Source organism: Etheostoma spectabile, chromosome 4 (assembly GCF_008692095.1).
Source record: "Etheostoma spectabile isolate EspeVRDwgs_2016 chromosome 4, UIUC_Espe_1.0, whole genome shotgun sequence".
NCBI lineage: Eukaryota > Metazoa > Chordata > Actinopteri > Perciformes > Percidae > Etheostoma > Etheostoma spectabile.
Genome location: NC_045736.1, coordinates 16057648 through 16071789, shown reverse-complemented (window position 1 = coordinate 16071789; position 14142 = coordinate 16057648). Strand labels below are relative to the sequence as shown.

Here is a 14142-nt window from a genome sequence, read left to right as displayed (position 1 = left end):
CCCACACAGTATACGGTCAAAAGCTTTGTAAACCAAGTACTGTATATTCAACAGGACCCTTACCTGGGTAAATGGGAGATTGGGTGTGGTGTGGTAATCATAGTGTGATCAAGTGAAGATAAAGTGTGTGACTTATAATAATAATAATAATAATAATAATAGTAATACTAATAATATGCAGATGTTAAGGGAACTGAAGTCTAGTATTAAAGTACACAGATATAACATGGTTCCTCATAGACACATTTATTGAATTACTATTGTTCCAACATAACTGAATCACAAACAGCATCTTTCAAACCCAAGATTAATTCCACAGTGAATTAATAACCCCTCTAAGTAGTTGCAGTGATCATTTCAGAGAGGATTCTTCACGACAAGATTCAACTGGGAGAGCAGAGCATTGACAAAATGACAGATGAAGTTAATGTGAGGGTGTGAAGTGAAACACATTGTGAGGTTGTGGAAAAGGGCAGGGCATGCACATCAGCCATCTGAGGACAGACAAAAGCTTTGCAGATGAGTCCAGCTTCTCCACTCTGACCTGTTCTGGGATTCTTCTGGGAGGGAGGGGGGATGCATGTGTGCTCGGAGCGGGATTTAACCAAGGCAGCTGTGTCCAGATGGCAAGAGCACCCTGAAGCATGAAAGCACTTTACCTACTGTGCCAACTGCCTGTTCTGACTGCACCCCTTCAAAATCGTGCTCAGTCTGACCTGAATTAAACCAAGAAACCAGGCCAGTACTGCGCCAGCAGCGCCAGATCATCTTATCCATATAAGATGAGAAGAAGGCATCTTCTCATCTTGTACGGATGATATCATCTGGCACCTGTTACCTTGACCTCTTGGAAAACACATTTTACATTTAAATGAAAACCAAAAGCAAACAGAACTTTTTGGTAACATCTCTGGTATTTTGTATAGAAAGTACAAATTGATAAATTTACACTTTTGTGTAAACTTAGCGTAAAAAAAGAGGAAAGGATATTAGCCTAATGGTTGTGCATTCTGTGGTATTTATTGGGACATGGCTATGAGACAGGACAATAGATAACGGTTGTGGAATTATTCACTTATTCACTACAATGATTAGTGTCAATAAAATAAAAAGTATTGTTAAAGGAAATGAAAGGAATATATATACATGTGCTGAGGGGAAAAAACATTCAGATATGAATCTTTGTAAGCAACAGCTAAAGCAACAAAATGAGGATGTTTTTAACTGATATGATGTCACAGGAGTGTTAAGTTTACTTTGTCACATTGAAGTGGTTCCATGTGAAGCATTTTTACTGGAAACTTTGTGGAATCGGTGGCATCACAACAGCAGGTATCTGATAGGTGGGACTGACTCACAGTCCTCATCTTCAACAAATGAGGCGATCAACTCCAGCATCTTCTTGTGTGGAGGGATATCTTTCTTGGTGACCATCTTCACCACATCAGAAACACTACAAAAATATACAGAATTCATGCTACCTAAATATATGGATGTATCCAAAGCTTGATACACTGTATAGTGTTTCTCTATGCGACAGACCACCATAACTGGCTTGTCAATTCTACATACACCGTCCTGCTGCTGGAAATAATCAGTAGCAGGCAAAAAGTGTATTAATCAGTGGCTGAAAATAGTCCCCAACAAATATACTATTTACTCTGTTTGTGTAAGGTTCAGATTAAAAGAATGGTCTTGGGGCCACAGACAGGGTTGGGAAGTTCAAAAGGAGAATGCGCTTTTGGCTTTGGTCTTTCACAGGAATTTTTGATAATAACAAAAATGTAGAATAATATCAGCTATACAATTAAATCATTTTGAATTTTATCTGTGTTATTAGGTTTCAAGTTCCCCCTCACTGGCCCAACACAGGAAGCTTGGAGCAGGGCAACAGCAGATGAGGTGACTACTGAAGACAGCATTTGTCATGTGTGTCCACATGGCCAGCACTCTGCCCTTCTCCCCGTCAGCTTAATCTAACCACAACAACACAACACCAACTACCCAGAGACTTGAACATAAAGGCCTCAGCAAGATTTGAGCATAGAACAATAACAATCAAATATGTCAGTTTACACCTTTCTTGTGAAATGTCTGGTTTATTACAGTTACATGGAATCGAAACATCACTGAGGGTGCATGCTGTATTTTAGTTCTTGATGAGGAGTTCACAGTATGACGCACCTGATCAAATTCAAACACCCCAGGGCTTATTATATGCTGCAGCGCTGAACAGGCCCAGAAAAGCGTGGCTTCTCAGCTGCCAGAAAAAAGGTTCACACTAATTTAACTCTTTAACTCTTGTCCTCCACAAACAGAAGGAAACCTGAGGAGGATCGTTCTCACTCGACAGTGTTCAGTGATGCATTTATTGTGTCAACAGGTTCTCTGCTCACAAGTTTGGAGGAAACACCTCATTCTGCCATTAGCCTCTAAACAAAGGAGAGGCTGCTTATTGTGATTGTTTATGTGCCCTGGGTAGCGTGCCGTGTGTAGTCATGCATATGCAAAATTTCACTGTATCTTTGTCCTGGCTAGACATACCTCAGATTGAGCCTGTCTTCTTGCCCCGTGTATAACACAGCTGTTCCGTAGTAGTAGGCACGCAATCAGACACTAAGACTATATATACCTGTCACCAATAAAATGATTATTTAAACATAGCACAGTGCATATAACAGCAACAACGGCAATTTTTACATACATGTTGTCACTGGAAAAGAAGATGCTTTTAATCTTTTTGTACATGTGTATAGTGACAATAAAAAGGCATTCTATTCTATTGTATTCTATTCTATGAGAGTAGAGTATTGCCTGCATGCAGCAGAGCTGATTATGACCTGTGGCCTCAAACCCCTTCAGTAGTTCAGAAAGGTCCTCTGTGTCTCCACAAACAAACCATGAGGAACCGGCCAGTCAAAGGTTAAACAAAACCTGGAGCAAATATGAGCACTTGCCAATTTATTTTCCCTTTGCCTCTTCAAAACAAACTCCAACAGGATCAATAATCCTAACGTCTGTTCAGGGAAAGAACGTGCAGGCCAGGAGTCATGTGCTTAGACATTTCTGTTGCAAGTGACCTATATGGTATTATAAAGGCAATGTACTGAGTATGCTAGAGCAATAGGATAGGTTTTTACTGCATTACATTTACTACTACTTTACAGGATATGCAGACACATATCCTGGCTACAATTGGTAGGTGAAGTGTCTTCTATAAGTGTACATTGTATTCTGGGACACTATGGGGGCAATCACCTAATCAACCAGTTTATGCTCAACTATTTGCTATACGTTCAGTCAGAAAAACAAACAATATGAAATTTAGAATGGTGGGAAGTGACAGTTTGACATTTGTCAGTGTGGTGGAAACTCTTGTCACCTGTCCAACAATTTGACTTCAATTGGAACAGTCCATGTTTATCCACTCTATCTATTACTAGTTATTTGGTGTTATTTTTGTACAAAGCAGCATCTTAGGTACTAAAAACACAATATTTAATCCAGTTGTTTCAAACTATCTCAATTTACTTATCTAATGGCATTTCTTACAAATCATTAAATCTAGGTTGTTGAAGTTAAGTAGAGGCCTTTACAGAAAAAGCTTGACATTTTTGGAAATACATGTATTTACTTTCTTGCAGAGAGAGGATTGGTACCTCTGTAATATCTTAACTTTGCACAATAGCTTAAAACGGGGAACCAACTAGGTTGGCTCTGTCCAAAGGTGACAAAATCCACCAACCAGCAGCTCTAAAAATTGCTAATCAACACATTGTCTGAGTGTAAAAATGTTAAATCTGATGTTGTTTGCCTTGCAGTGAATACACATTAGCCATAATTACCAAGATGAGCATGTATAAGTAGTATACATATGCATTGGGGAAAAGGTTCCAAACATCGTTCAAGCAGTGAAAAGAAAGTCAATTGTTCAACAAAAAGAGTTTCCACCAGGATGGTAGATTTTCGTCCTTACGTTGTGAATGGAAGGTGCAAAGAAGCCATCATTTGAAACAATGGCTATTGTGTGCACTGGAGGAAGGTGAACAAGTTTAGGGATAAAAAAATAAATAAAACATGCATGAAATATGTACTCAATAGCACTGGGTGTGAAGAAAGTGTGTGTTTCCTTGCTGAGAGAAATGAGGAGGCGCTATACCTTGATATACTGGAACAGATCTCGCAAGGTCATTTCCTGCTGACCGCCACGTCTGCCCTCAACGAGGAAGTCATCCCACAGGGTGTATTTCTTTCCTGCGACCTGCCGATAGACACATCACATACACCAATGCGCACACACACAAGCACACACACACACACACACACACACACACACACACACACACACAACACACACACACACACAGTTGACAGACTAAGTACTACTTGCTATGAGGGATGTGCAGAAAATGTTGGGTCCATAACAACAGTCCTGGACACTCACAGACAGAGGGACAGCATGTTTCATCACTGTGTTATAAAGCAGCTGAGAACAATCAGCAGCCTTCTGAACGCTACGGTGTGGACCTGAACAAGTCGCCATGAGGTCAAGAAGGTGCTTCCTTATGTGTGATGAAGTGACCCACTTGCTGTTCTCAGGTTTCGATCTATGAGACTTACTTGATTTACCAGTTTTGCCATTGTCCTGTGCTAGTTAAACAAATTCATGCAGCCATGTCAGTGCGGTTTGGGGCACATAATATTTGTGCAACTTGAGAAAAAGTTGAAGAATGTTTCTTGTAAAAACTGCATCTGTGTGAATATAAAGGTCTTGCTCTGGGCAGTGAAATAACAACATAGGAATTTTTCAATCCACCCTGCCAGATTGCACTTCAAGTAGCTGAAGATCGAGCATTGAGGGGCCATTTTCAGTCTGAATTTCCTGTTGTTCTTTCAGTCTTCTGTGTTAAATAGACTGTGGGTGTTTAGACTGGGAATAGCAACTTTTACCTACTTTTAGTCCTCTTTTTGCTGATTGTACAATGTGCTGAAAATATTTTTTCAATTACCATTAAGTAAAAAAATTGAAAATTCATATATGGCCATTCTGATAATTGGACTGTGAATTTAATTTTTGTGTCACAAGAGCATCCAAATCAAGTACTGAAAGCTGGCATTGAACATATGGTCACATTTTTTATCTATTGGACACACTTCATTTTAGTATCATTACCAAAACCTTGCTATCATATCAGCAATAGTATCAAAACATTTTTTTAGTTTTCTGTCAATTTAAAGATATTCCTTTGGGCTCTGGGATGGGATGATGATATTTGGACTAAAAGGTAGTTCAAAATTGCAAAACATTAACCGATATATGAAGCTTAACCAATGTCATTCATTGAGAAAACTTTACAAACAACACATCTCTTTTTGCCTCAGACTCCACTATCATTCTACAGTACTGTGTCACAGCCCTCGTATCTCATGAGACAGATGACCAGACAACAACTCTTATAGAATTGACCTATGACCTTCAAACAAATACTGAGTGCAAAGTACTAACACCCAGACAGATCAATTCAAACCTCTGCAAACAGCGTTTCTTCTGTCAATGGACAGATACCGGTTTTCACATGCCACCACTTATTTACAATAAACGTTATAATCCATCTGTGTAGGACCTTGGGAGAAAACATCACCTGACCTGATCTGAGTCAGGATTCCTTCCTTGTCAATGTGTCACATAGTCAGACGACCCTTCTCTCATGCTGTCTGGCGAGAGAAGTTGTGAAGATCAAAACTTGGCTGGAGATGTGAATACTTAAACTCTGGCTAAACCTGGGTCCAATTATCTTTGCTCCAGCAGCCAAGGGGAACTTCTCGACCACCCCTCACAACTGCCACCACTTATAGGGTTTGGGGTTATGGAGACACACTCGAAGCATACTTCTCCTCAAGTCTGACAGGGTGTCTGGGTCCTTTGTCCCATTTTCAAACAAAGCACGTTTTGTTTGCAAGATGCACTTCTTACCCATGGTCATATTAAGTTCTTTAATGGTTATGCCGAGTGAATTATCAGTATACCTTCAAACTTCCACTTGGCAGAACAGAACTTAGACCTGAAATGCACTTGTAGTACAAAAGACCATTATTTTAAATGGCCATGCAATAGCACAGTTATTGTCAGTCTTGACATAAAATGGACCTCTTTCATTCAGTGGTTCCATGCCAGAGTGCTTTTGTGTGCAGATGCTGATTTTACACAATGCTAAGCCAGCATGCAGGCTATTTTTTACTCTATCCTAACTTCCTCTCTCTCATATCTGTCACACAACTGGCAGGAACCTGAAGCCAATCAACTACCACATCAGTCCGTGTGTCGAGTGACGTCAACTATTCAACACTATAGCAGAGAGAGAAAAAAGGCAAGAAGCAAGATTGCTGGAACCAAACTGGCTGCTGGAAAAAATTGGAAATGGTTTCCCACAATCACAACAGTATCTTTTTTCTACCATGAAAAAAACTAAAATTGCCCAATGATACAGTTATGTCTGGAAAAAGAGAAGGATTGTGAAGCAACATGTTATGGTTTTCCTCTCACAGCATCATGTAACCAAATTACCAGTGTAACTAAATCTGTTTTTTTAGGAGCCCAAATGCAGTTATTTTTTATGTTATAGACACATCTTTATCCACTGTTATATTTTAATAATAAAACAAACACACTCAAGGTGGACACTGCTGTCACAAAAATAGAATCAAAAGGAAAATCAACTAAACACATTTAACATAATACGGGCTGTTCTCAAACAATCCAGTTCATGAGAACGTGTGCATAATAACATAAAAGTCCACCCAATTAAAGCTGGGCAAGGCTTAAAATGTAACATTACTGTATGAGAGGTCACCTGTGATGCTTCACAGGCCTGGAGTAAAGCCACAGTGGTGGACATATAAGTTTATACTCTGTCTAGTCTGTTGTTGGAGAACAGCCAATTCTCTCTTCAGCAGTCCACATATTGTAGTCTGTACTATAAATGGAGCTTAGCACTTCCCCCTAAAACATGACACAGCTGGTCTTTCCAACACAGTAAAGGAACACAGTGACATTTTGTTTAACTGCTTCTCACTTCTCCCTTCAGAGCTTCACTGATGCTATGGAAAAAACACATGTACAGTGGCTGTATCAACTGCAGTCACAATGTGGAAAACACCATTCTTTTAATGTATCAGTAACACAAATGCTTAGTGATACTGTAATAACGCATTGATTTTTCATCCCCTTGTCTTGAGATATAAGGCCAAATTAGAAATGCTTGACTGTAAACAGAATCTACGTTTGTAATTTTTTTTTAAATAGACAAAATTCATCCAAATTTCAATGAGTGTTTGTGGCTTTTGCATTATTAAAGAGTGTGCATATTATACATTATCTCTCCTTATGAATCCTGTTCAGATAGAAAGTTCCCCTAATATCTGACCTTACCAGGCCAAACTTCAGACTGCTTCCTATTGTTGACAGGAAGCCTGGCAAGCTTCCTTTCTCTTCCTAAAAAATCTTAATGTAGACAGTAACAGCATGCAGGAAAGAAAATCTAAATTAATCTTATCATAAAATAAGCCACATATCAGATACACACACATACATCTTCCCCCTTCACTTGCTGGTCTTAAAACTGTAAAACAGGAACAGATGAATAAAGAAACAGATGACTTTAACGCACAATAAATCACGTCTGCAAATGCTCTACTGTCTGCTAATTTTATTTTTATTTCATTTTAGACGTTATCTGCTGTAGTTACATAGCTGATCTTGGGGCAGGGCTATCACAGAAAAAATAAATAAACAAAAAAATAAGTAAAGCTAAAAGAGAAAGTAAGAGACCAAGTGGAAAACCCAAGTTCAGTCTCAGTCAGGGTTTCAACAGCTGAAGACAATTATGGAATTGTAAATGAATCAAAACCTACCCCAAATTTAACCTCAGGTATGTAATATGTATATTTCATTCACAAAATAACTTTACAACACACAATGTGGTTGTACGTCAGTAGCCTAGGTTAAATGACATCCCCCTTACATTTAGAGCGGATGTTTATCCTTTTAGTCCGTGTTTGTGTTGCCCTATTTTCTTTTCCCTTGTCCCCCTGTAACTATGTAAAGCGTCAGTGGGTTTCATGAAATGCCAAAGTTATTATTACATTGGTTGCTACAACAATATCTTAATGCTTTGGTATCGTGATACAGTGACAGTGATACCCGTTTTAGTTCATGATCCATCCAACAACATGAAACAATTGAAATGCAACTATGGATCTTTGACGTATTCTCTTATTGTAAGTAAATTATTTTCTGTCTGAGCAAAACATTAATCACAACTGTATGCCCTCATGGTAACTCCAACTCAGTAATACAGTGGGCAATACAAAACAGTATAAAAAAAGACCTTTACGACAGCAGGTGTGGTAAAAACACTACTGCTTTTGTCAAAAGCAGCCACTAGAAATCAACACAAACTGAAAGTTACATATAGCCACTTTAAATTCACGCTTCACATTTACATTTTAAAATCAGGTTTAGGTTCTTTCAATATAAATAGTGCTGTAATCACCCACTCACTAAGGCAGTTTAACAACATAGGACCTGATACACAATAAAGACTCTTATGATAACAAGGCCTGCTGAACCCAAAAATAGATGCCTCTGACTGCAGATATACATAAGACCATGGGAATGTAGTGCAGAGGAAGTTCAGCCAAGTGAACCTGATAAGGAGGTATAATGAATCCATGTCTGATTGTGCCCCCCTTTAGAGAACACAGTCATGCTGGTCGCTTTGCACCGGTCAATGCACATGGAGTGTTATCATAAAGTGAGTTTTTAATCTTGCCCTTTAAGACAATGGAACATTTTTGGATGCCTCGATAAGTCCTCCTCCCTGCAGTTTGCTACAAGGCATGCTCCTGCCTCAGCTTTATTATCTGTACAGAATCCCAACAGTGGATACGTTTTTATAACCCGTTGTGGCTAGAGGCCTGTTGCTTCAAAGGCAACTCTTTCCCTTTGGAGGGCTTCAAAGTGAGCTTCAACGGAGGCAGATGGAGGGTCTGTGTGGTCTTTTCATAAATTTTCATCTTAATCTTCTTTAGCTTGCCGTAGATTTCATTTCGTATACAATCTGGTTGATTTCACTAAGACATAATGTCCAAGATTAGTCCTTTACTGAGCCTCAAAGTCAAGCCACATTTCTAAACATATGGCAGTCAAATTGACTACTGTATGCTCTTATTGCAATACAAGCAGGTATGCACGAAGGTTATTTCAGATAAACTGTGCAAAAAGTAAAATAGTCAGTCTTTTTTAAAAGCACACAGGTTTGTCTTTTAGCTGAATTAAAGGATTACTTTCACAAGATTAGCTGATACTTTATTTTCTTTAAAATGTAAAGATATTTGAATGTATATCATTGCTGCTGTATGAGATAAATAGTTTTGAACAATTCTAGTTGCAACAGCCTTATAAAGAGTCTTAAAAACAGTCATAAGAGACAAAAACAACATTCATTAAAACTAAATCCAGGAAGTATTTTTCATGTTTCAAACTGACTAAAAACATAAGTGGACTATAAATTTCCTTTTCATTCATCCAGTATCAATTAACCTTCCATCATACCTACTGCACAGAGCTGATGGTGATACTGCCAATGGCAGCACATCTATGGATGTAAACTCACCGTTGTAAATGCTCTACAAGGTACTAATATATCTGAGAACTGATTAGGCCTACTGTTTTTTCTATTGTAACAACCTGTGTCACTGGTGCATGATTTTGTGAATGTATTCTACAGCACCTTTAATATGTGTGTCCTTGTACCTGTTCTTCTGTGTGCTTGTGTTCGATAAGAAGTAACACAGAAAGTGATACAGACTTTGCAGACTGGTCTGATGCTTGATGCTGATCATTGTGGATAACCATGAAGTGATGCACTCCGCAAATACTTTTGTATGTATAAGATGTTACAATTGACAATAAAGCACTAAAAATTTTAAATCCCATAAAATTAAAATCAAGTATGCCACTGCATAAAATGTCCTTTCTTCTGTTTGTTTAGTAAATTGTTACAACATTGTGAAACAGCATAATTCCATTAAACTATGTTTATGCAATGTTTGTACATGAAACCAGATAGTTGATGTTCCATGTAACGTTACTAAGAGAGATAATTTGGAACTGGCTGCCAGACCTCTGGAGCTCCTCATTTTTGCCTGAAGCTAGCGGCTTGAGGACACAGTGATTGCTACTAGCACAACACACCCGAATCTCTGACAAATGGTGAAGCGGTCAAGTTGCTTTGCTGGTAATATAGGCCATTTAAAAAAACAACGAAAGTGTGGTATAAAACAGACGACATCTCTGGTTCTGGTTCCATTATATTATAAGTGACTCTTGTTTTGAGGTAGATTACCGTAATCAGAAATTATGCTGGTGAAATGCAGTTTACCCAGATCTATAGCAACATGTTTTCTTGTATGGCCTATTTTTACTTATTTACTAATTTTCAAAAGAACAACAGTATGGTTATGTACAGTGTGCCCTTTGTCTCATCGGGAGTGTCATCTGCTACCTTGTAACTATTGATTACCACTCCCTTTGGACTTCAATGAAGAAACAGATGGCTGGGACCTCCAACTGCTACCTCCAGCCCATTTCTACCACCCCAGAGAATCAACCAGGAAAACAGCCTTTCACTCCTCTCAAAATTCAATGAAAAAAATTAAAACAATAGACCAAACTTAATGCATTAAAAATCAGTATAAACAATACTATACGTTAAATTTGTAAACTTTATGTTTTGAAGGATGCCTTTCCGACTCGTGCGAGGAGGAGCAGCAGAGGCAGCAGCAGCATGCCAACACTTCTCAGGAGAGTGCTGAGTTGGACACTCAGATTAGCAGCCCGTTGCTTTTGAAAGGCTTTCATTGACGTGTAAAATAGCAAACAGAATGGCAATGTGATTGATTGTCTTTCAAATGAGAAGAAAACAACACTCCGCATGACTGAAAATGACCTGGGGCAGAAGGACTGAGTCAATAAAATGCTACTCTAATACAAATGGCCCACTGACATGCTGGAGCCTGCAGAGCCACTCAGAAAGACAAAATCACAGTTATAAAGCAATAAATTATGAACAAAAAGCTTCAAAGTGATGCATCAGATAGTCACAACAAAAGACCATGGATTAAGGGTAACAGAGCCTCTTACTTAATTCTAAACATTTGTAATACATGCAAGTTCTTTGTTAATTACTTTTTAGTGTGAGATGATTGGGCATCTTTTAAGATGGAATGATATACAGATAAAACACTTTTTAAACACTTTATAATAACCATCATTAATAAATGGGTAATTGATAGTAAACTAAACTTTAGCGAATACTTATTTGCTACTAGTTATTTTACTGGTCACAAAAAAATGACATTATGATTTATAATGTTATTAATTATTAGTAATGGAATTATGTATGTTAATTACATATTTTAGATGTATGAAATACATGCATGTAATATATCAAGGATTATGATGTGTTCAACAATAAACTGTTAAAGTATACATTATAGCATCACTAACAGTACCATTATTAACTTTCATTTACCATTTATTAGTCATGGCTATTATGAAGTGTTACCAAGTATAAGTGCAACACCTTTTGGATTATTATTTTTACAAAATGGCAAAGAACATTGATTTCTTGGAATTTTTTCCTTGCCACTGCACCAAATGCTTGAACTTTGGGAGGAATATGCTTTGTAAATTGCTATGTGGTCTAGATCTACTATCTGTAGAAAGTGTCGTGAGATAACTCCTGTTTTGATTTGACAATAAATACAGCACATAATGTTTATTGGTATGTAGTATAGATTTGGGACACACATCTGCAATTGTTTCACTCACATGGATCAATTTATCTTAACACACAGCTCTGAATGTATTGTATGTGTGTCCTCTGTTGCTACATCCCAGCTTGTGGCACTGATAAAAGGCTTTTGTAATCAAAGGTCATACTATTTGGTTATGTGGTGCAATGCCACTGGAGCAAGTTATTGATATCTGTGGGTCAATATAATGTCCAATTCCTGTCAGCAGTTGATAAGGTGTTAGTTTAACTGCTGTTGGACACAAACAAATAAGACACATGAGACTTCCATAGCGCTCACAAGGCACTGAACAAATAATGGGGCCAATTAAAGCTGCATCTGCCTAGATACAGCAGAGGAAACATTGCTACTTTAAGCCCATGGATCCCATGTTGACCCTAATCTTAACTGTGATTTACACACATAGAAAAAAAGATGTTGAATTCAAATTACTTTGGGGATTTCATTTAGCGCCACAATCAGCTTGACATTTGTGATTTATCTCAGCAACTATTGGATGGGTTGCCAAAAAATTTGGTACAGTAATTTGTGTCCCCCTCAGTATAAATAGTAATCAACTTGGAAATTCCTTACTGACTGGAGACCTGCACACTTTGCATTTGCTTAAACCCAATGACGGGCTTGTTTTGGCTTTAATCATGAAACACAATATAGCCAGTTTTGATTTAAACTGCCAGCCTAAAGATGACTGAGCTCAGCTTTGACAAACAGACTGTTGAAAATTGGTGCCAGTTCCTTTATCAAGCATCACAAAGTCAAAACCATTAATTTGCTTGTTAAGCATAGAATTAATAAAATCCATGATAAACACTCATTAGGATTAATAACCCTGCAGTCCCAGTCTGTGGATGTACCTAAATTGTTCCAAGTTCTTTATAAGCACATTCATGTGGCTTTTATTACCAGTAAAAACTTTATTTCTATTTCCATAACAGAACCTGGACATGTGTATGTTATTAGTCACTGACTCATGTGCACCGTATACATAAAGTACTGAAAGGCAGAACAACAACATGCAGTCTGCAGACAGACAGCAAGCAGACAGACTGTCCTGCCCAATTAGCCACATGTGACGTTCGACATACAAGCTGGAATATGTATGAGGTAACGGTTCCTGCTAAGAGAAGGAAGTGGAAAAAGGAAGAAAGACATAACAGAAGGCCTGTAGAATTCAGAGTTGATGTGTAAATTTGTAAACTCATGAGATCAGGAACAGCTTAAGAACTTAAATTGAATGTCACTAATGTGAATCCTGCAGCCCATTGTCCGCTAGAATTGGTCCTTTAATGACAGAATAATAAAGCAGGAAGAAAGAGTCCTCTGATACAAGAAATAAAAAAGATAAATACGCTCCTTCAAGTTATATTTGAGAGAGTGTATACTTGTATAAAAATCTAAGTAAAACATAATGATTTCATCTGCTTTCAGGTGTATTTCACATTCCAATGAATCTAGAGAGACACGTGTTCAACACTGCAGAATAACAAAGTTAACTTATTATGACAGCACCCAGCTGAGGTATCATAACCAATACCATATCAATAAAAGACATTTAGAACATGCCTCACAAAGCCAGCTTTATTATCTCTTCCTGCATGAAAAATAAAATCCACAGCAGTAGTATTAGGCTCTAAACTTTGCATGGGTCTAGCTTCTAGAGCCCCATGCACAACTCTTTAACATGGAGAAATGTATAGTTATGATTGCTAAACTTTGATTAGCTTTTAAGGGGAGGGGGGTTTAAATGACTAATTTAAGCTCTTTCATAAATTGTTGTATTCTATTCAAGGAAACATCAACTGAATATGAGCTCCTCCAAGAAGGTCAGAAGTTAGGGTCAACTACAGAGTAGTGCCTCTAGAAGCAGGTTAGGATTCCCTGCCTTGCTCAAGTATCCTTCAAAGAGGTGAACGTGGCCTCAGTGTTGATACAGAGGTTGGAACCCTGATTCAGCTAGTTGGAGTGTGGGAACTCTGTCTAACTAACAAGCCATCCTGATATTGTGTTTCTCATTGAAGAATCTGGCCTGTGGCTTAAATATGTATGAGATGAGGAGATATGTTTGAGAGCTATTTGAAAGAGCTGCTAACTACCAAACGCCTCAGGCTTTTTAATTTGGCTAGATGAAGAGCGGACATGCTGAGCCATATTACATATCCATAAATATAAAGAATTAATCTGTTCTCTAAATGATATTTGTTTCTATCTGATGCTACAGCAATAAGCGACCCATGTACAGATGTAATACTGTTTATGATGACACAA

General features: G+C 38.0%; 1 protein-coding gene across 1 annotated transcript in view; it reads right to left on the bottom strand.

Annotated features, from left to right (window-relative positions):
* Positions 1-184: 184 nt before the first annotated feature.
* uba7 (ubiquitin-like modifier activating enzyme 7) overlaps positions 185-14142 on the bottom strand; it is a 34162-nt gene continuing 20204 nt past the window's right edge. The window contains exons 22-24 of the mRNA XM_032514005.1: positions 4160-4261; positions 2545-2632; positions 185-1453 (exon numbers count right to left, since the gene is read on the bottom strand). Coding sequence (XP_032369896.1) covers positions 2546-2632; positions 4160-4261 — 189 coding nt within the window. The 3' untranslated portion in view covers positions 185-1453; position 2545. The remainder of the gene's footprint in view (positions 1454-2544; positions 2633-4159; positions 4262-14142) is intronic.